At 38.2% G+C, this 24555-nt stretch overlaps 1 protein-coding gene across 2 annotated transcripts in view; it reads right to left on the minus strand.

Moving 5' to 3' along the window:
• TRPM7 (transient receptor potential cation channel subfamily M member 7) overlaps window positions 1-24555 on the minus strand; it is a 59061-nt gene that overhangs the window by 30109 nt on the left and 4397 nt on the right. For both annotated transcript variants that reach the window (XM_054169185.1, XM_054169184.1), the window contains exons 2-6: window positions 6002-6081; window positions 3561-3599; window positions 2905-3103; window positions 1048-1261; window positions 398-522 (exon numbers count right to left, since the gene is read on the minus strand). In XM_054169185.1, the coding sequence (XP_054025160.1) occupies window positions 398-522; window positions 1048-1261; window positions 2905-3103; window positions 3561-3599; window positions 6002-6081 (657 nt within the window). The remainder of the gene's footprint in view (window positions 1-397; window positions 523-1047; window positions 1262-2904; window positions 3104-3560; window positions 3600-6001; window positions 6082-24555) is intronic.

Genomic DNA, 24555 nt, shown 5'->3' on the forward strand with positions numbered 1-24555 from the left:
AAAAGGATTCTGTTCGGAAGGATAAGAGAGGAAAAATCCTCTCTGGAAAAGAAAAAACCCAACAGCTTGTGATTGCTCTGGCGAATAGGAGCACTGAGACTCCACATCAAAATATTTCAACTTATTGTCCCCTATGAATGTGATTTTCCCACAGTACTTCAGTATTTTTTGTAATTTGATTCAGTAATGTCAGTATGGAGTAACAAAGGATTAAGTACTTCAGAACATCCTCCTTTCCTCTAGTGCAACTTGTTCATGCTCATGATCTTGCGTAAATCAGAGATGTCAATGTAAGGCAACTATTCCAATGATGCAAAACAAGTGAAAAAACAGGCTTGAGCAGTGTTGAAAAATAAGTCAGGTAAAGAGTTATTTCAGTTAGGTAATCTATCCTTACATCTCTTCCAACAAGGTCATTTCTGTTTTCAATCACTCCCCATGGAGCAATCCCAATAGTGCAAATCTTTCGAGATGATCTGGAAGCATGTTCTCTTAGAGCATCACCAACATGTTTTGCAACACCTGTTTGCACACACAAAAAATAAAGAGTCAACGTAATGAATGCTGCAGCTTATTAAGAAATACAAATATTTGATTAGTTAACTGGGCCTCTAAGGATCTAGCAACTTATCTGACACAGTACCAAGGAAAAAAAGCACAGTATTACATCTATCGGAAGGAAATACAGTAGCAGGTATCAGAAAAAATACAAGTCTATTAAGATCTAAACCATTTCCAGCACACAACTGCACTTGCTTTAATTGCATCAAGTCTTTCCTCCTGCAGTTTCAAAACCAAACCAAACAAACCCTACCCATCAACACAAGCCCCAAAACCAAACCAAACCAAACAAGGCCCAACACCTCCGAAACTTTTTTTCCTCTTCACTTCTGACTGCACAGGTTCAAAATGCACTATTTTTATTTAAAGGGACCAAACTCACTCAAATTAATCTTTTATTAAGATAAAGCTATGCACCCACTATATCTTTTGGCTCTTAGAAACCATAATCCAATTAACTGTGCAAATTCATTTGTACTTCTTTACCTGTGTTCACTCCTCCAGTTATAATCCAGGCGCCTGTTGTTACTGCAGCTTTAATAAGACCTTTGCCAAGTAACTGTTTGATGCGTGGGTGAAGTTCAAATTTCTGCATGCCCCCATGTACTGATATAACAAGCTTTGGCAACTCCATCTGCCATTCTTTAAGCATAAGTTGCAGAATAGCTTCAGGCTTAGTGTCATATGACAATCTCACATACTGCAGGCACAAGAAGAGATAAAAGGTTGGTTGTTATTTTTTCTTAATTAATGCTAAAAAGAACCACCAGGATATATTTCAGGATATATTATCCTGTTCCTGGCTATGGAAAATACAATTCACTGTCTTAAAACATGGCAGATGCAATAAATGAACAAGCTTACTTTATGACCTTCTGAATTAAGGAGAAGACAGTTAACAGTTCAAAAGGAAGTTTTGGAAAGAGAATGACTCTATAAAGATTATGCTACACCATTCTACTGGCACAGTGACCTAGAAAATGAGTCTTTATGAAAGCACTGGGTGAGCTCTAAATTAGGTAAAATTTAGGAATATTTACGAAAGTTCTGCCATCTACTGGGGAGATGTTTGCACTTCCCTTGTGAAACGTTTGACAGAAAGACAGCTGCTTGCTTTTCCTTCCCTATCTCTGGTAAGAAGGAAAGCTACAGTCTTTAAAAGAAAACCTCAGAACTTGGTCAGCTATGTCTAACAGTGTAAGATTAAGCAGATGGTTGATTAGTTAAAAATACTGCTGCATCTTTATTACAATCTATGCAATAGAGGAGGGGACATTATACAGAAACTATGCCTTACTTGAATCAAGTTCTAACAACAACAAAAATCACTATTCCAATAAACTGATTTTAGAAACCCCACTAGCACTCTCCAGAAGAATAGAAACTAGCATGGGCAGTTTGCTATTTCTGTGTACAAAGGAACATAACCACTGCTCCTACAAACATGAAGAATTTGGCTAAGAACCCCAGTTCCTGGAGAGATGATCTGACTTAGAGCACTGGACTCCTTGAGGGCTCTGCTGGCTGGCCACAAAACACAGCTCCCTCAACTCAGCCACTTCAGTTTGGCCCAAGTAGCCAGACTGTATCAGAACCCCTTGGAGCCTGCAACAGTGCAAGAGCATTACATCATTTTCACCACAACCACCAACATGTGCAAAACAGTTATGGAGAATATGTCCAAATTTCCTGTTTTCTGGCCTCCCCAGTACACATGCACTTATGAATTAAGAGCTGGTTTCCAAAATCTTGATTTATTGGGACGCTTATTTTAAACTAACCCTCTCTCCCCCCTGAAAAACCTTATTCTGATTAGTAGAATTATGCTTTAATCATTTTGAACAAATCTAAAAAAAGCAGCATATTCCATGTCTGTCCATGGTTTTAGATGACTTTTCACAGATGAAAAATTATGACTAGAGTGTTAAGATGGTAGATGTTATTTAACAGCTCCTGTAATAACTTAACAGAACTGAGCAAGTAAGCAGCACAGGAGACTAAGCTGTGTTTTCATCAAGTCTGAAACAGTGACACTGAATTCTTAATGTTCGGTTTACTTAAGTAATAAAAATTCTTACTGCCATTTCTAGTTTGAGGATAAGTCTACATGTGGATGCAACTAATTCTGATAGACCTGAACAATTTTTCTTACAGAAAAGAAATTTTAGAATAAAAACTAGAAAGAAATCAGAAACAATACAAAAATACTAGGATAGTAGAGGGCACTGGGATTGACACAATACAGATGACAATGTTTTCAGCCTTCAATTTCAGAAGCTGAAGCATAAATCCACCTCTATCAACACATTTAAAGTAAGAAAAAAATGGAAACGTCATACATGCCTTAGCCCTGTAAGAATGAGAGCCACCTTGAAAGTTGATGACACCATAAGCATCAGTAGAGGTCTGTTCTGTATGTTTTTCCACTGACCATTCTTCTAGTTCATGATTATAGTTTTCACCCAGCTTCACATCGGAGTATTTCATAGCAAGACTTGCAGTAAAACAAGCATGTTGCCTGACCAAGCGGCCACAACAGCACCTGCACCCAACCACATCATTTAAAATACTTCAGTAAATACTGTAAGACGAGAGAGAAGACTTTCTTTTATCTATACCAGAGCTACACCAGACTTAAAAAGCAAAGATTCTAATTATATAACCCTCTTTTCCAGAGCAAGCCATGTTGTCATAAATATTTATAGCAAGAATTAATTACAATACATAATTATGCAAAATGTTAAAGCTCACCGAGATAGAAAGTTGGAGGCCAGAAGAAACTGATTCTTTAAAGCCAAGTAATTTATATAACAATTATAAACCTGTTATTTATGCATTGCAGACAGTTCTTTATTCATTAGTTATATTTGATTTGTATCTAACCTTTCACCAGCTTGTCTTCTGCAATATTGATCAAAACTTTTTAAAACCTTATTATGAAAGCACTTATTTGGGGGGGGGTGGGATTAATAAATATTGTAATTACAAAGAACTCTTACCTGATAAGTTGCTGACAAATCTGACATCCTGGAAGGCATCTATAAAGAATAATTTTAAAAAGGAGTAAACTTCAGCTTCAGTTTTAAGGGGGATGGTGGGGATGGCAAGGGATGGGGTTCAGACCATTCACACCACTTCATGGTGCTTACAAAAAGATTACTGAACAAAATACATCTCCAGTAACTGAAAAACACAATGCCCAAGTTTGCCCATTTGTAACCAGGTAACTTGCCTGTCTTTATTTTACATGACTGTAGCATACTTGACATGTAAAACCACACAAACATTTCAGTCCTAACCTTTCAGATGTTTTGGGGCTTTGAACCATCAATATCTGGAGCCCATGTGTATTTCAGACTGCTTCATCTGCAGCACTCGATCAGAAACATTTTGTTATGACACTGAGAAGTTACTTATGGACCAGCATTTTCTTGGACTGATTCTAACCACACGTGCTTGCATCTGTTTTACAAAATCATGCTCTAATACACATCCAAGTTGAACTGCCTGTATGGGAAGGCTATTCAATCACTTCTGAGCTGCATGTACAGAAAGTTGTATTTGAGCAAACTTTATGGTGTCTTCACATACAGTTTATTGTATCATTTCTATCTTCTTTTTAAACATATTCCACGTTCTCCCCCTAACAGCTTTCTTAACATTTAAATTAGCAGAGCAGATAAATTTATACCACTGTTTTACATCATTTTTATAAGCAGCTGTTAACCAATTATGGTTAAGAGCTAGTATGCACAAATGTACAAATACAGCTACAGTAATCTAAAACTGTATTCAGACTTTACTTTAGTCCTCTACAGAAGATCCACTGCTTGAACCATCCATGTTTTTCATATTGAGCTGTAACTTTAGACCTTCTCTAACAGTAATTACATCAGAATTATCCATACTAAAAGGAACAAATCAACAAAACACTCCAAATATTCTTGTCTAGCATTGATTCATTTGCACATAACACATGAACAACAGCAGGCAGTTCTTTGAAGGACAAAATCTGATGGGAAAGTTGTAAAGTGTGTTGTATGGTACAAATGGGTTAAACTAAAAGGGCAAGTGCTGAAGATCACTTTGTTCCTCGTGAAATGTTCTGGAAATTGTAACAACTTCCTAATTACTTGGTGTGCACTTGCAAATTTTCCATGTGGTACAATCATGGCTATAAATTCTAAAAGCTTCTCATGTCACATGGTTTCAAGGAATGTGGCGAATTATTTACAATAAATTAACAATTCCACAGTATTTAATTGGTTCTTTTTCTGTCTACAGACAAAGTTTTGAAAAGAAAAATAAGCCTCTGCCCCAACAAAAGAGATTTGAAACTTTTTTAATGGATAAGAGCGAAATAGAAGTCTTCTGAAGTTTAGAAGAATAAATTTCTCTGCTGCTTTCAAATATATGAAGAAAAATATATAGAAACACAAACCATCGATCTGAAAGTCACAGTAACAATTATAGATATTTTAGGGAGACCAAACTGCCTTGGAATACCAATTTTTAATGTTTTCTGTTTGTCTTCCTGTGACACAGGTATCATAACTACAGACATCAAATGTAACTATTGTAGGGACTCTTTAATTACAACTATAACATTCAGAGAAGGTAAACAATTAGGTGTGTCAGAGGAACTGCTAACTTGCTTGGTTTCTCAATTATGATCTTACATGAGTTATGCAAAACACTCTTCATTAGCCTCAGCCTCTCCTTTAGTAACTTATTTCCTTCTTTTTCAGTCTCATATTTTCCTTACAAAATCTTGAAAAAATATTATCTATTAGATGAACTATTATATTATTATTAGGTACTAGATAAATTATTAGATATTATATGAAATATTTTGATATTCTAACTGTTCTTATCTATCTTCCCTAGAAGCAAACATTTCCTCAGCCTTTGTTTTGTAATTTCCTCCCCACTATGAGTGTTGTTTTTCTTTATTCTTCTATGAATTCTTCATCCCTTTTCCCTGCACTGCCAGGTTTATTTTCACGCTTCACCCAACACTCACAACATTGTTCTTTAAATTCCTATAGTGGATATCTCTATCAGACCTTCCAGCTTCAGAGCTATGCTACTAAAATATCCCAACCGAAATAAAAATCACAGAACTCCCAGTGTAGACACACTATGGACATCACTGGGAGGACTGAAAATGAGCAGCAAAGAGAACAGGGGAAGATTTATTAAAGATTTCTGCAATGCCAAAGTAATTGCAGGAAGAAAATAAAATAAATCCAAGCAAGACACAAAGAGTGACAACGCCAAGCCACGGAAGAGTGAACTAAAAGGACAATATTCTATACAAATAAAGTAGTTAGACCCAAAAACTATTATACACTCTTGTTAAACCGTGACCATTCTCTTTATAATACTAACTTTTCCTAATTTTTAAGAGCAGCAATGAGTTTTTACATTTCTCACTTACCTGTGGGGATCTTTTGAACTTGGTATAATATACACACACTCCCTCTTTGTGAAAGTATTTTCTATCCAGGTTTTCTGGGACTGAAAAATAAAAAGTGTAACAGTAGTCATAAGATACAGAATCATACAATTTTTGCAATGAAAAAACTTTTTTAAGGAAACAAGATTAGCATATGAGTGTGTTTTATTTAGTTAAAGTCAATTAGTGTCTAACATAGAGGAGTTGAAATTGTCATTTGATGTTCTGCCGTCCTAACAAAACCATATGCAAGCCTACAAAAATCTCTCACACTGCCTAAAAGTTGGTATCAACAGAATCATTACATAATTTACTCTCATTACATAACTTTGCTCTCTACAACTACCTTAAGGGAGGTTGTAGACAGGCAGAGGTTGGTCTCTTCTCCCAGGCAACCAGCACCAGGACAAGATGACACAGTCTCAAGCTGCACCAGGGGAGGTTTAGGCTGGAGGTTAGGAGGAAGTTCTACACAGAGAGAGTGATTGCCCATTGGAATGGTCTCCCTGGGAAGGTGGTGGAGTCACCATCATTGGAGGTGTTCAGGAGGAGACTTGATAGGGTGCTTGGTTGCATGGTTTAGTTGATTCGGTGGGTTGGATGAAAGGTTGGACGCAATGATCTTGAAGGTCTCTTCCAACCTGCTCTATTCTATTCTATCTTACTTTATACACAAATCCCTTAAAATCCAAAGTAACATTTTTCAAAGCCAACGTTAAAAAAGCAGAAATTTGCAATATGCAAATAAAGTTGCACCAAAAAAGCCCCAACCCAAGCATGCTTTCCTGCCTTGCTAATAATAATTCTAAAAAATTTTAACATACTTTTAACTGCACTACACTGAGGTAACAATAATTTCATCTATTTACATCTTTAATGAAAGTAACATTTTCACCTTGAAATCGCAGGCAAGGAAGTTTTCTAACACTGGCGGTCTTTTCTAGTAGCAATAAATAGGTCATAACCTTTGTTCTTCATGAAAAGACTTCTCATTTCATTAAACAAATTTACATTAAATAAATTTAATTAAGATCTCTAAGCTGTGTTTTAAACTTAAACTTGAAATATATTCCAAAACATGAAACCAAGGGTGTTCTCCAAATGCTTACCTATTCTAATAGCAGGACATCATCTCATTTCACTTGCTTTAAACAGCCAAGTAACATTATCTACAGTGTCTACATCATGTCTCAGCAATAGATTGAGAAAGGCACTCAGACACGATTTGTAGTAATTAAAACCAAGAAATTCTTGAGATGCTGATTTGCACCTAATGAAATATTGTCTTAGATCCTCATTGAGATCACATTAAAACATCTTCATTGCTAACAGCATGTCATGTTCATCTCTATTTTGCCTTAGAAAAAAAACCTGAGAAATTCCATTCTCATTCTATTTAGCACAGGAAAAAAAGACTGATGAATATTATTCACAGGTATTTAAACACAGGCCTGTGGAAGCTATGAAGCTTTTTTCTTCCTCCGTAAGATTCCATATAGATGGATGTTTTTTCACTCACCACAATTTCAAGATCAGTTTAAGATAATACAGAGAAATTATTACAAGTAAGAATGCACCAGCTGCTTTTAAACTAAGCCCCTGGAAAACTGTTCCTTAAATGCCCACTCTCTTTCAAAACATTTCCCAGACTCAGCAGAACTTTCCCACATTATTCATCATAGAATAGAATACATAGAATAGAATACATAGAATAAACCAGGTTGGAAGAGACCTTCAAGATCATCGCGTCCAACCCATCACCAATCCAACACCGCCCAAGCAACTAACCCACAGCACCAAGCACCCTGTCAAGTCTTCTCCTAAAAACCTCCAGTGATGGCGACTCCACCACCTCCCCAGGCAGCCCATTCCAATGTGCAATCACTCTTTCTGTATAGAACTTTTTTCTAACATCCAGCCTGAACCTCCCCTGGCGCAGCCTGAGACTGTGTCCTCTTGTTCTGGTACTGCTTGCCTGGGAGAAGAGACCAACATCTGTCTGTCTACAACCTCCCTTCAGGTAGTTGTAGAGAGTAATAAGGTCACCCCTGAGTCTCCTCTTCTCCAGGCTAAGCAACCCCAGCTCCCTCAGCCTCTCCTCGTAGGGCTTATGTTCCAAACCCCTCACCAACTTTGTTGCTCTTCTCTGGACTCGTTCCAGCAAGTCAACATCCTTCCTAAACTGAGGGGCCCAGAACTGGACACAGTACTCGAGGTGCGGCCTAACCAGTGCAGTGTACAGGGGCAGAATGACCTCCCTGCTCCTGCTGGCCACACTGTTCCTGATGCAGGCCAGGATGCCATTGGCCCTCTTAGCTGCCTGGGCACACTGCAGGCTCATGTTCAGTCTACCGTCGACCAGCACCCCCAGGTCCCTCTCAGCCTGACTGCTCTCCAGCCACTCTGACCCCAGCCTGTAGCTCTGCATGGGGTTGCTGTGGCCAATGTGCAGAACCCGGCACTTGGATGTGTTAAATCTCATGCCGTTGGACTCTGCCCAACTGCCCAGCCTGTCGAGGTCCATGATCTCCTTCCAATGTTTTCTATCAGTGAACTTTGAGACAGCAACAAAATGCTGCTCCAGTTTCTGTCGTCACATTCAGAAGGCCACCAGTCTCTTCCAAGGTGGATGAAAAGTTGCAGACTACGGGAACTTCCCAAGAGAGAACAAAGGGTAGGAGAAAGGTAGATGCACAGTCCCAAGGGAGAAATCATTGCAGGGAAGAAGAGCTATAAACAACAGAATAAGCACTCACACCATGTATTTTACATTTAAATTAATGTTTAAAACACCTGAAATAAATAACCAAAGCCATTATTCATTACTGTCCTGCCTCCTTTCCCTACACAGACAAAAATGATGTTGCAAAACAGAAAGAAGGAAGGTCTAGCAAGGGAAAAGCAGGATATTAGAAATTATATGCAAATATGGTAGTAAAAAGGATTCCATTACATTTATGGTGCTTTTCCTCTTTTTTTTTTTTTTGTGTGTGTGTGTGGGGGGGGTTGTTTGTTTTTGGAGGAGGGGTGGTGGTTGTGTTGGGTTTTTTTTGTTGTGTTGCATTTTGTTGGTCTTGTTTCCTTCTCCTTTGGTAGAGATGAAAGCAACTGAGTCTTAGCAAGCTTGGGAAAGAGAAGATGCTCTCCTCAAAATCAATCTCTAATCTTTCAGTAGCATTCCCTCTGGTTTTTGGATAAGAAGAGAAGCACATCACTTCCCATGAAAGAGCTGAGTATTCCTAGGACACCTGTGCCTCACATGAGATGGGCTCAGGACAGTTTTCTGATCTCTACCTTTATCAGAAGGCCAGTACTTATAAATTATATAAATGTAGTACATATAATACATATTTGTATACGTATGTACTATATGTAATACACATAGAGCAGATAGATCAAACTTTTAGCTTGCTCCTAAGTATTTTTTCAGCACTATTAAGCTTTAGCCTTTGGGTTATGAATCCCAGTTCTGTAAGGTGCTTTCTGCTTACCTGAGTGTCCCCACTGTTTACATGGGTACGTATTTCTGTACTTCATTTCTTTAAACTGAGGTCTTATAGTGATCATTGCTCAACACTGCAGTAGTTTAAGCTTACATATGAACTCTGCAGATCCTCCAGAATATACAAAAGGGTAAGAGCAATTTAATACTTGAAGCAAACTATCACAGGTATAATATGCTAGTATTGAAAAGTGAATCATATAAACCACAAGTAATTGCATCAATTGCTTCATGCAATATTATTTTAAGTGGGGATCAAAGCTGGGGACAAGGAACACTGACTCACAGTGTACCACACCATTTTCCATAATAAACAGGTCTGAAATTTAAAAAAAAAAAAAAAAAACAAACACACACCACCAAATGGATTAATTTTTTTTCTTAAAGCATGCAGTTTCAAATACTCAAGGAGTTCTCTTTAATCCTCAGTAGTGAAAGTATTTTTATTAATGCATGGAGTATAGCTATGTTATTTACACGGAAGAAGCTCTATATTGTTATTAAAACATACTTAGAAGATTTTATTTGGCAAAGCTAGACTCTCTCCAGACGCACCCCTGCTAATTACAGAGTCTTGTTTTCAACTGAGAGGAGAGAGAGAGAAAAAAAATAGGAAACTGAGAACAGATTAAGTGAGACACATTTCCCGTCAACTAGTAAAGATCACATTAAAAACGCAGGAAGAACTGACACACAGCGTTGCCTTCCTTGTAAGTATGAACTATTGTTACGTAATGCTCCTGGGGTGACCAGAAAAAGGAAGATGACATAAGGACATTATTAAAATAAATCAGTTACAGCAATTACTTCCTAAGAAGTACTTCCTAATCAAGTTAAGTTAAAACAGGAGATCAAGTCAGTAGTCAAAAATCAATATGCAAGTCATTGACTGTTTTAGAAAAACTGCCTCTCTCACTTAAGTGATCTGTTATGCTGTTGTAGTTTAGAAAGTGTACTGTACATGATGGTTACAGCCAACATGGGGCAGGCACCTTAATACAGTGAGCTCTGCAGGGCTGCTATTCAGGAAAATGGAAAGAAAGGGGGAGAAGGAAGCGGGGAGGAACAGGAAGAACTATGAGCCCTCCCCCAAAACACATGGTCAGATTTTAACAAAAAGCACAATTAGCATCAACATATAATGAGATATGTAACTATTTCCTTTCTTTCCTTTCAAATTTGCATATCAATTAAAAAACCCTTGAGTTTTCCATATTCTCCCACACACATTTCAAATCTTTCAGGCTAAATAAAATGTATGACTTACAAAAAACAAAACCAAACCAGCCAACCAACAAAAACAAAACCACAAGCCAAACACCCCCACCCCCAAATATTACTTCAGAACTACTTTTACTTTTTCCCTACAGGAAAGTTATCTATCAAAATTTCACCACATTAAAACCTCTTAGAAGTCAATGTTGGCAGGATCTCATCTGCACACTGAAAACTGCTTAAATTCCACTTGCTGGAAGATGTACTCTAGTACCTACTAACTTCCATTCCCAAAGTGGCCAACGAGGCATTTGCTCAAACTTTAAGCTATAGAGGGTTATGAATGATACTTCCTTCTGCTTGCACTGATTTCTAAGGAGACAAAGCTCACGGTGTCTTTCAGTACTTCTGAAAGAACTTCAAGAAACAAAAAAAAACCACATACATTTGATTCAATATGCTGGAAGAGAGATTCTTACTCTGGGATCATGATTAAAGGAAACACTTCAAACTACTTCCAATAAACAAATACTTTCATAACACTTTCACAAGTGTTGAAATATTTATAATTGCTATTTGAAACAAAACTTACACAAGTATTTGCTGAATTACAAACTCAAGATAACGTTGCCAACCACAGTATTTCCTACTTCCAGAAGTATCTAAATGCCAAAATAATCCCACAGCCTTTTACAAGAGGTTTGACTATAGCCATTGTAGTACTAGCTATTTTTGATTCACCAATAGCATTAGCAATCCAAAGCACCAATAACAGAAATTCCAGTGTATCTGCTCAAGATGCAAGAATTATTTATGTTATCTTCACTGAAATTCATAATGGGTATTTTTAGCAAGTCTCCTTGTAAAATGAAACTGTTAATACACAGTTAACTCTAACTTAAGATTTTGCATATAGCAAATTGAAACAAACAAACAAAAAAACCAAACAAAAAAAGGCAAAGTACAGTATGAGATCAGCTCTTGGGGAAAAAAAATCCCCAATCACCTACCACTCTCACTTCAACTCACGTAAGTGTTTATAAGAGCCTCTTATTCAAGATATTAAAATAATAAGAGTAAGTTCTAGCAGGGCAGCAACTGATTCACAACAGTACAGCAAAGCTTTATCAAACTATTGTGAAATTGTGCAAAGTTTATCCCAACAAGTTTGCTCTGAATTATTTTCTTTATGGAAAGTAAACCTTCCTGTTTGCAAGATCTCAAAGTCATTTTCATGACTTTTAATGAACATAAATATGACATGTATAGATGTAACTGACAGTCATTAATTTGTTCCTGTACAAAAGGATCTGTTTATTCTTCCTACTCATTTGTGATACTGCATACTTTTGGAGGCTCCTAAATTACAGAGTATTTGCTACAAAACTAAAATTGAACTTATCTCAAACATATCATTCACAATGTCAGCAGCTCTGCTGACAATTTCTCTATAAAGTTGCCCTGCTGAATCAAAAAACTGACCTGGCTTAAAAAAACCCAAATGTTACAAACAGTGACCTTTGTGGAAGGCTGCTAAGAGAGATTTCAATCACTGATTACATAGACTTCAGTTTCAAATTTAGCAGTCATATCACTTTCTATGGCATCTCATATTTCATCTTTCAAATCTCTCCTTCCGTGTATTGAACTGCCATATGGTGTAAGAGTTCACATGTGTTCTTTATTTGAAAATAAGCAGACCCTCTATATTCTTTCCCCCTCACCACAGATTTTCAAAAAACCCTTCATTTTCCACTTGGACAAAAGAAAATACAGGGGAAGCTTCAGCAAGGCAGAAAAACAAGAAGATAACAGTGGAAACTGTCTGCAGTAGGAATACTCAAACGCTAGCACTGCCGCAGAGCGGAACGTTCTATCTGTCTAGGTCACTTACAACCAACAAGATAAATTTCAAAACATTTCTAAGAGACATTCTGTACTATGAACGTCCTTTAGCTTGTCTATTCAAGGAAATGTCCACTGACAAGTTACTGCTTATGTAACTATACATACTGCACACACTCCTTTCATGATTTACAAGAGGATCTCTTATCTCAGAGACCCGCTCCATTAGCCAAACACGTGCTAGACCATGAGACTGAACTGTGATCCCTGCCCAGCCAACTAACCCCTAACTGAGCACAGGGCTTCCACAGCTATAGCTAAAAGGCAGGAATTCCAGACAGACCTTCAACTTATCGCTTTTATACTCAATACATCTAACAGAATCAAATCAAACCAAACAACCAAGATGCATGTGATACCAAATTAAGTTCATCCATATCAAGTAGTGTAAAATCTGTATAACTTCTTGTGGGAAGAGGCACATAAATAAAATGCAACTTAACCCTCACTGCAAAGAGTACCAGCAGGGTCTTCAAACCCTTAAGGGAGCAGGAACTCTGTTGCAGACAAAGCATCTGGACTTGTTCTTAGTACAAATTAACTGAAAGATATGGAAAACATGCATCCCAGGATGAGCATTGTGTATAAGGTGGTGTGAGAGAGTTATGCCTACATTTCTCAAAGAAATTACCTAAAAATCACTTATTGAAAACACTAGCAGAGCACAACTCAGTTTGTCAAGGAAACATTTATAACTTGAGGAAAGTCTTCAGAACTTCAGCCAACATTCAATAATTAAACAGATGGGAGAGAAGAAAAAGAGAAGAATGTAGGCAGTTTGATGCCATGTATTTGCTAACGTTTGTTTTACACTCTTGGCTTCAGCAAAACCCAGACATTTAATTTACTTGCTTTCCTTGCAATTCAAAATTACATACCTCTATAATGACTGTTTGCTTTTGTGTTGGTGTGTTTTTGGGTTTGGTTTTGATTTTTTGGGAGGGTTGAGGGGTTTTGTTTGTTTGTTTGTGTTATTTTGTTGGGGGTTGGTTTGTTTGTTGTACTTTTATTTTTTTAAAAATAGTAAGAGGGGGAACAAAACAAAGCATTGCCAGCTAATGTTACAAACTATGTTTAACTACTATCTGTCCAGAGAATACACATGAAAAAAAGGTGCTCCTGAATCAAAAGCTAGAATATCAGCCAATCTCACCAATGTTTTAAGTAACTTCTTTAGAAAGTATGGGTATGTGCAATATAGAAGATAAAAAGGCCTAAGTATTATCAGAATGCCAAATGATGTTTATACAGAGCTCTTTAGCTTATCTCTGTGAAGTATGTCACTCTAAAGGAGAAAGATTATGCATTAAAATTTTGCTTAATGCACTACATATGAGAGCTGCTGCAAGGCTGTTTTACCTGCTGTCCACAAAAAGACTATTTCATTATTATTCTGAAACTACCAGCCTCATCTACAAGAAAACATCCTTTCATTTGTTTTTTTCCCCTAACTCACTGGGGCACCTCTTGTCACAAAACCCTACCAGCACAGACTCATCATGCAGGAAAGGTGTCTCTGCTATGTTGAAGATCCTGTTCTGAGCAGAATGGTCGATCTAGCTTCAATTGACTCATAAGAAACCAAATAGCTCTCGTTTTCTGGGTTGAAAGACTTCTCTAGTGAAAAATACTGCTACAGTCCTGAAGTTACATTGCTCAATGGCTAAATAAATAAGATACTAGGTTTATTTTATACAAAACTTTTGAGGAAGCAAGAAAGGGGAAAAGGCAGTCAGAGAAAGTCTTCTGTCATTTCTCCTGCAAGCTTGTATTCAGAGGTAGATTTCAAACAAGCCAGTGAGCAAAGATAGGAATCTTCCTCTCAATGGCTCCCTTAGTGCTGAAAACAAACCTTCCACAATCCTATTCTTTATTAAACAGTTCAGGAGATTTGCTCTAAACAGTTTTCACAGCAATCCAGGTCTCTAACAGAGCAGCTATTGTTTCATCAAGTTCTTCTCTGATGTAACGCAGTCATGACAGAACTCACCAAATCCTTGTGCAGTTTTGGATTCAAAGCATACTTGGGATTTGTCAAAAGTGATTTTTCACAGCTCTCAAAAACTTGACAAAAATTATTCCAAGGTGCTACCTGAAGAACTGCTACTTCTCTGAGACTTTTTTCCTCCATTCAATCACAAAGCATAAAATTCAACTGTTTAGGGATTTTTTTTATTACTTTTGTTGATTAATCTAAGCCAGAAGACTACAAATTCATATACACAATTTAATATTCTGAAATAATTAATCTTGATGAATCAGCATAAACCCCACAGACCTCAGACTTTTGGGACATTTTTATTACATTCAGATTCAAACCACTATATCCACATTATAGGGGAAGTTATCTTCTAACTGCAACACACATTTCAATGGGAAATTCAAAGCAAAGCCAGCATATTTTAAAGTTGGTGTTTGGTGGTTTTTTTTTCCTTAAATTGCTGGTTTAACACCCAAATGAAAGTGCATGCTGTGCTGCAGTTAGACCAGTCATAAAATTACTCCTCTTTTTTAGGAAGTATTACATCTTAAAATGCAGACATTGTCCATACAAGGCATAAACACATGTTATTATTTTTTAATTCTCAACTTTCATCAACAGGATTTGGAATTTTGGTAGGAAAAACCCACAGCAGAAGCTAAATCAGTTTCACTGCCATAAACTGGAGTAAGTAAATAGATGTCAAAATAGTTTACATTTTCAATTCTCCCAACTAGCAAACTACAAAGCTAAAAAAAAAAAAAAAAAGAATACAACCTTTTCAAAGATTCTAGAAATTACTTTCTGTGAGCTCCCAGAAGAATCACATTTAGATGCACTCCATAAGGTATTTTGAAACATCTACATAGCTACGATCTAGAAGCAACAAACCGTTGACTTTTCAAAGGAGACAAAAATAATTCTTTACCCCCTGAAACAACCATGGACGAAAGAAAAAGACAGAAAAGGAAATATGTGGTGGTAGCTGCAAGGAAAATACAGCTACGGCTTTTCAGCCAGCGTTTTTAACTCTAATACCTACTTTGTTCAAATGAGAAATTAAATAAATACACGGCAGAATTACATAGGAATGGTTTCAAACCTGTCATACAGTGCCTGCTTCTTTCTGATTGGGTCTCTCATTCAAAAGCTATTTTTAATTATATGAAGGTTTAATTACTCATATAGACCAATCCCAGAGCTATTACATTTTTAAACATACAGCCTACTTTTCCTTCCTTACCTACAGTGATACATTTGGATCATCTGCATCCTCTTCACCAAAGATTCAGTTTAGCTACAGTCATTCTAATCTTACCATCGATGCAGATTGCAAGCCTACACACTCTCTTAAATAAGACCAGCAGGAAAGCAGAGTCAGCGTATCCACACACCAACATACAACAGAAATGATGCCAAGCCATTTTAAGTGGGTTAATTCCTGTGGGTATTGAGGATGGCCATTCTCCCTAGTTCTTTCCACAGGGACCAAGGGGGGACACTGTGCACAGCTGCTAAAATCTCTGCACTCCTTGGACCACCAGAAATACTGCTTAAGAATGACTTAGTTTGGTCCATACCCCACGTTTCTGGCAAGTGCTGGGTTTGTGTGCAGGTGCCATACAGAGTGTATGAACACAGATCCGATGAACTCTGACTTTATTTTTAGAACGAGTGAGGCTTGGTGCACACTTTAGGAGGTGAAACAGTTCAATGACCCTGAATCCATTGGCTGTCCTCCCCAAGCAACTTGCCCATCACATAAGGAATATAAATCACAGATGCAAGAAAGGAGTTAGTGGTGGCCACCTCTGGAAACAGAACAGTAAGAAAGGATTTCTGCAACCATAATTCATGCTACCCTCAACTTGCTTTCAACTTGTTCCCAACTGAAAAAAGCTCAGCCCTGGCAGTTGCTACTCACAGACCGCATACAGGTGGTAAGTTCACTTCACCCAGTGCAAAGGATAATTTCAGCTTTATTTGAGCACAGATTTAAAGAAAGTCCTCCCTTTCTGGTTCATGAAGTGCATGAACATCTGATTATGCATTATGTGCAGAAGCACATTACAACTTAAAAAAGAAAGGTGGAAGAGTAGATGCTGTTTGTCTTGCTCTACGACTTTCTTAGCCTGTTCCATTTACAGATCTGACTTATTTTTAATGGGATATGAAGAAATGTACTTCTCTATCATGAAGTTTTGGTGCCTCCTGACTTAAGTAGGCTATTATTAACTCACTACAGCAATGGAAACTTGCTATCACTAAGGGATTTTTGACATAGCTAGCCTCAGACAAACCTTTGAGTACCAAAAACCCCACATAAACAAAAAACTACACCAAATCCAAAACACAACAAACTAATACAAAAGAAACTACACAAATGAAAAAACCCCACACCAAACCAGGAAGCCTTATGTTCACATTCTAGATTATTACAGCTCAATAATATTTCTCTGAATATTATGGGTAAAAGGGAAGATAATGAGAACATTCCAGTGGGCATGTGAAATACGTGACAGCACCGGACTGCAGCTAAGGTTTGCAAAAGTTCACATAACTTTAGACGCAATATCAGGGAAAAATCAATTCATTTTTTATCATCAAAACTACTAACATTAACTATTAACACTGGGAAAGAGGCTAAACTCCTATTGTCTCTTCCTCCTGCCTGCACACATGAGCACACCAATGAGCCAGTATTTGCTAACTACAGTAGAAGTTAACATTTAGAGTTCTGTAGAGACTAGAACAGGATGGAGAAAGCAAGGCGAGCTGGAAGGAAAAACAAGCCAACACAATAATTTGCCTACTACCCACTGAAGAATTGCAAAGGCTTAAGCATTTTTAAGTTCAACTCACTAACAGAGAGCTAGTGGATTCAGATAGACTTTCATTGTCTATCAAGGCAGAGAACTAGCTCTTGAAACAGAGCTTGCTTGGTCTGCATCTGCTCAAGAGTGCACACTGAGTGAAGTCCTCATACCTCAGGGCATAAGTAGCCTGACAGCATTCTAGAGACATCCATAAACCTAAACCCTTATCTGAAGATAAAAGTTGCCCACTAAAACTATTTAAGTAGTTTCTGTTTACTCTAGAAAAGAGCAAAGAAAAAAAAAATGTAACCTGGTTTATTTAGGCAAATGTGAAAGCAGCTAATTACTACGTGAATGACAGGGATTTTTTACAAGACTGTCTACCAACAGGACAAAGGGAAATGTATTTAAATTGCAGAATAGGTTCAGATTGGATCTTAGGAAGAAATTCTTCACTATGAGGGTGGCAATGGAATGGATTGTCCAGAGAGGTTGTGGATGCCCCCCTCCCTAGAGATGTTCAAGGCCTGGTTGGATGGGGCCTTGAGTAACCTGGTCTAGTTGAGAGGTGTCCCTGCCCATGGCAGGGAGGTTGGATTAGATGATCTCTAAGGTCTCTTCCAGCACTTTTAAAATTTCCACCCTGTTTTTGAGGGGAGCAAACACTTGTCTGAGTTACTGGGTCTGATTTAGTTGTGGGTTTTTTTCATTAGACTACTTCTACATAAAAATTGAGCTCCCTATCACAACCTCGTATTGACTCCTGAAATATTCTCTTACATTGACTTTCCCATTAGTGTTTGACTATTATGAGCAAATTCTGACTCAACTACACTCTTACATTCATCTTCATGAGTACTTCTGTTAAATATTATAACTAGAGCTGTAAAAGCTACACAATATATTGAGAGAGCTCAGTTACTCACTTTATCTCCAAGTTAACACTCAGACTGTTGAAATGTACCATTCGACTGAAAGCACCATGAAGCTTCCTATCACACCATCCTTCAGATGCACACAGCACTGCTTGATTAAGATACAAGCACAGATCTGGCTAGCTCTAATGCAGAAGGAAACAGAAGAATGTCTTATGGCATTTCTCCCATCCTGGCCTTACAGGGTTGCTTCAGCAAACTTGAGTTCCCAAACCGAGTATTCAGATCTCAGATCAGAGGCACAAAACTCTTACCAAACACTTGTATGAGCTTTAAATACTCCAATTTATCAAATTGGACAGTATCAACTGAAGAGCAGAATGATCTGCAAGGACAATAACTCCTTTTGCTCTAGCAGGGAACACGAAATTATCTCTGATAAAAGGAAGATCAAATAAAGAAAAGAAAAAAATGAAGCATTAAAAAAAAAGAGATCCATCCCAAATGACTATACACTAATTGAAAGTATAATGAAGCAATGCAGGTAGTTTCAAAGTATGTACAATATACTGTATCAGTCTTACCTCTTACTGTTTGCTTGTTGCACAGTGATACAGATATCCTATAAAGCAAATCAAAGAAACTACTGTTTTTCAGCTCTCCCACCACATGTTGATGTAGAATTGCAGGTTACTTATGGAACTGAACTGCAAGACATCTATGTTAAATACCACAAGCCTGAAAATAAATAAATAAATCACTCAATTCAAATACAGATTTTTCGAAATGAAGAAGCTTGGGATTTGGGGGGTTTTGTTTGTTTGGTTTGGGCAAGGTGAGGGGACCAACAAATTAAATTGCACTGAGAGATCACACCACCACTGGTACTTCATAAATGTTTTCTGTTTATTGTAATTTCTTCCAGCAAACTCAGCAACACCCACAATGTGGCACAAAGGCCTGCCTAAGCTGTACTGGACTTACACTTTGGCTCCTCTTGACCTCCTGGGGGAAAGGAGCAAAGACAGACTATCATTTTAGATAAACAAAAGACAACAGTAAAGAGGTGGAGGTCCCGCCAAGGGCAAAGTCAAGATATATAGGGGAAATATTTGCTTTAACAGATGGAATTCTTCAAATTAGTATTACCAGGTACCACAAAGACTCCCCAGACCAGCACATTACTACCTGGAAAAAAAAAATATATGGTAGCATTGATACCAGAATGAACCAATTCAGACATAAACTGGGCAGAAAACTAAGGGAGGGGAAATCAGGGTGGCAACACAAGAAGTAGGACATTTCCTTTGGTAGCATAGATACTGAGTTAGCAAGAGAGCTGAGCTGATCTAAGTACACTGTCAAGGTACATCAAAATAATCCCCCAAAGCACACTTACACTACCTACCCAGGAAAAGACTACAGGTCTGTCACACAACAAGAGCATTCTTTTTAAGCACCTGTATCCTGATGTTCAGGAAGGAAAGGAAGCTAAGACGGCATTTCTTTATTTCTTGGAGAGCTGCCAAGGAAGTCAGAACATATTGCCTAAGGTCACACTTTAGGTGAGCAGATACTCTGGTTTTGAGAGCAGCACTCATTCTCATCGAGCACTGAAAATGTTTTGGTTTTTTTTCCTAATTCATGGTTTAATTAAAACCCAGCTAACTCCCAATCTGTTAATTACAAAAGATTTCTCTTGTCCTACACACAAGATCTCTACATTTGTCAGAAAAACCCTGAAAAATCCAGTAATGACAGCCAAGAGGATAGGCAAAATGACTAATTTTATCTTAGCAGAGATATGCTCTCTATAGAGGAAAGAGCTGTTCCGAATCTCCCCGAGTCTCCACCGAGCAAGCCTAGGGACTCATTGCCTAATTAGCTTTTGTGAACAGTCCTCCCTCTCTGTGAAGTCCACCTGTATTCTGCAAACTCTTTACATGCATGTGACTGAAAAACATCTTTCTACAACATGAAAACAGGAATTTTCTGAAAGCAGGAAAGCTTTAGCCTTGCACATTTTCTATATGAGGAAGAAATCTCAGCCCCAAGTTTACTGTATCACGTTGCTCAGCAACATTCGATGATTATACTAGTACCAAGCATTTCTCTCCTGGGCTACAAAATAAAGCACACCCAGATGATGCATTTGAACAACGACCCGTTTGTTGGCGGCCTTCATCACTGCAGAACATTCACCTGTATGTAACACCAGCTGGCAGCCCAAGCTGGGACAAAGCCAGGGAGTGTTTTCTGCCCTCTTTCCCTATATAAGCAACCTAAATAGGTCACATTGCTTCAGTAACGCAATTGAAACAATTGCAGAGAAAGTAACAGTGAAGAGTTCAACATACAGAGGTAGGATTTATATGGAAAACTGCATGCATACAAACTGTGGGGTTTCTATAGTTGAAAACAACAAAAAAAGTTTTCTCTGCTAGGATTTTTGTTAAGGAAACCAAGAATAACACAGACCAACTGCTTAATGAGGCAAAAGCATAAATCCTCATCAGAAGCATTTCTGAAGTTGGCACAAATTAAAAGAACAAAGGTTAGCTAAGGGGATATTTCTGTTTTTCAATGCCTCTGGCTGCAATGCCAGTTAACACCAGTTTATGAGGTTAATGTCCATGCCAGCCTTCACATCTTTGCTTAGTGCCCCTCATACAGGCGCCAAGGTACATGCTCACAGGGCTGCCCCACGGGACAGTCTGCAGCATAAGCCCCTGAATATTCTCAGCAGCGCAGTTAAGGAGTCAGTAAACCATAGCCTGTGAAATTAGGAGGACTGTGCCTCTTCCAACTAGTTCTGCACCCAGAGGCACTGCAACACCAGATGAGAACTTCCTAGAAAGTTTTCCAGGGTATATCAGCTATGGTATTAGTGACACAATTCTCTTTCCCTACTGCAAGATCACCACCATGAACAGGAATTCCTTCAAGAGCAATCACTCTCAAATTTTCTGGCCAGAAGATCACCCTCAGCCATGATTAACCGATTTTTATAATTTAGGAGAAACTTGATTAGCAGTTTTGTAATTACAGAACTGGTACTTTTATGCCCCATCACGTGTCACTTAAGCACAGGTGACTGGAACTATACCTGAGTAATTGCATGACCACAGCATCCACGGGGACAGGCTTTGAAAAGAAGCTGAACTTTTTCAGACTGGCTCTAGCTACAGACAGGTAAACCATACTGAGCTTACTACACAAAGCAAATATACAAACAATTTTAACTATGTTGTACACTACCAAGGCCACTTGGCTGCTGTTGTGAGCCCTATCAGATACATTAGTATAATGCAGCTTTCCTGTCTCCTACCCCAACAGGTTCAGCTTCTGGAGACAGTTAAACAGGAATGGGAATAGCACTAAAACACAAATAAAAAGCATGTTAAGAACAAGAAGGTAAAAACCATCTAGCAATATTTTATTATATGAGAAAAGTTACCAGCAGTAGATCATTTGCCAATAGAAATAACTTGATGGAAGAGGCCGATGCAGCTCAGTTCACCTTACATCTGGTAGCAAACATTCAGAAAAGAAAGTCTAAGTGTAGTAACACGCAGACGCAGTCTGCAATGCAAGAGGCTACAGAACCTGACTTGTGACAGTGCAGGGCTACAGAACCTGACTTGTGACAGTGCAGTTCCATCCACGCCTGCACGCAAGGCTGCAAGACTCACAACCCGGGGAGAGGTGATACACAGAGTATCCAAACACTCGCTAGTATGATGGCACAAGTCGACTTTTGGGCACCTCAGAGCTAGTTTCCAAACTAGCTTCAAACACCATGTCAAGTTTGGGGTGCCACAATCCCATTTTCCTAAGCCTTTGCACATGATCCCACTCTAACTCATACCAGCACTGGCATTTACACAGTCACGTGGAGAGTCAAGTCAGTGAAATGGCCAACAAAATAATCCTCAGGGGAAAAAAAAAAATCACAGGGGAGGTGATTAGATATTTATTCAGTCCAGGTCCCCAAAACAGTGACTGAGCACAGGAGGAAAGCACAAAGGGACAGGTGGAAAGGTGACAGCCAGATCTCAGATGAGTTTAGACTGGATTACAGCCACACCTTTAAAGAGTTTTGGTAGACCGGGGAGCAGCTAATAAAGATGCTACAGACTTGAACTTCAACCCTGTCTCATATCTGAGATTATTACCCTGCAACACATGCATCTGCACCTCAAGCACTCCAGGTCAGTCTTGGAAATTGTACTGTCAATGAAGCAGTAAATGTGGGAAGACCTGGACTGCCAAGTATTATCAATCTAAAAGTGCCCTGAGTGTAGAAATGTTCAGACTACAACTGCTTGTGAAATACAGCACTCCTAACAGAGCAACTAGAAACTCATATGCAGAAGACATAAATGCTAATTTATTTTTTAAATTGAAATTTTAAGTTTTTAAAAGTCAAGTTTGTCAAGACCACATTTCACAAGAACTGAAAATCACTTTTCAGTATTGGGGGGGGCAGACACAAAACACCAATAAAAAAAATTAACAGGTACTAGGATAAGAACCATCAGCCAGGGACACCTTGCAGAATTCCACCTAGCATAACTCAGGGGGCTACAAAGTGTAAACATAGTTTCTGTTGTCTTTTAGCAGAGTTGACAAGAATCAAGCAGATCAGATCAAGTAAATAAATACCTCTTTGGGTAAAGGTAAGTGGAAACAGTGGGTGGAACAAAAGTCAGTATTCAGTTGCAGTAACCATTGTATTAAGACTGATCTGTAACAGACACTTTCCCAGGCTCTGAAGATTAGTTATACGATGGTGAAAGACTTAACACCTAGATTAATTTAGAGCTGTAACAGAGAAAGTATTCGCAAGCAGGAAAGCATTAGTATAAGAAAGCAATACACTGCAGTAATCACCCAAAAGGTTGTCAGTAAAAAATAAATTTTTTTTTAAATTAAAAAAAAAATTAAAATATAAAAAGGAACACACCAAAAAATCAAACCAGAACTTAACAGAACTATGCCCACTTTCAGAAACTGCAGCTTTTTGTTGCTGTTTTTTAAATACTATTTGATTGGTAGTAAACAATTAAAGGTAGAATCCAGTATCACTAAGCTTCACGATCCTGGAAGCAAAAGAGCCTGACCAGGCTGCCACAGACCTTCAAACAGCTTCAAAGCTCTCCTGATCAGGAGAGGGCCTCTCTGAAGTGTTGCTATTACAATTGCTAGCATAAATCTAGACATTGATATGGTTCATACACGCCTAATTTTCACATGTAGACAAACTGCACATATCTACCCACACTCTTTGAAACATGCTATTAGCCAGTTGCATGCATCTTGAAAAACACATGAAGTATGTTTATACAAAATAAGCACTTCATGTTGGACTGTATCTGCAGGTAAACTACTGATCTCCATGAATGGGCTGAAGACAAAGAAGCAATAAAGCTTTGCAGAGGCTTTTTTTCTGACATTGGATGGTCTTCTGAAAACACCAGCTACCAAAGCACACAAAACAGAGTATCAACTTCATTGCTGAATCAGTCTGTCAAATTCTGACTTTGCAGCTGCAGAGGAAAAAAAAAAAATCAAACATGCTAGCACACAAATCACATGCCACCCTCCTTCAGCTGAAATCAAATGAAATAAAGATGGGTTGGGATACATGAGCTCAGTAATCTCACTTTTGCCATAAACACAGTTTTCAGATATTTCAGAAAATCTGGCAATAGAAAAATATGTGAAAACAGCTCAAGATAGAATGGGTTTGTAAGAGTCTTTAGGGGAAAAAATATTATTCTTAATAATGTAGGTATTACATAATCCATGGCTTTGAGGGGACTTTCAGGATATTTTTTAATCATAATTTCCCCAAATTAAGGTTTAATACAAGTCTAGCACCCCAGTAACATCTGAACTTTGCTTTAGATGAGGAGGGAATAAAAAGTGTAACTTATAAATCACATTCTCAATAGAATAGAATAAACCAGGTTGGAAGAGACCTTCGAGATCATCGCATCCAACCTATTATCCAACCCACCTAATCAACTACACCATGCAACCAAGCACCCTAACCAGTCTCCTCCTAAACACCTCCAATGATGGTGATTCCATCACCTCCCCAGGCAGCCCATTCCAATGGGCAATCACTCTGTGTAGAATTTCTTCCTAACCCCCAAACTAAACCTCCCCTGGCGCAGCTTGAGACTGTGTCCTCTTGTTCTGGTGCTGGTTCTGTGCTGTTACTGTATTTTAAACTC

This window comes from Dryobates pubescens, chromosome 17, assembly GCF_014839835.1.
Source record: "Dryobates pubescens isolate bDryPub1 chromosome 17, bDryPub1.pri, whole genome shotgun sequence".
In the NCBI taxonomy this organism is placed as follows: Eukaryota; Metazoa; Chordata; class Aves; order Piciformes; family Picidae; genus Dryobates; species Dryobates pubescens.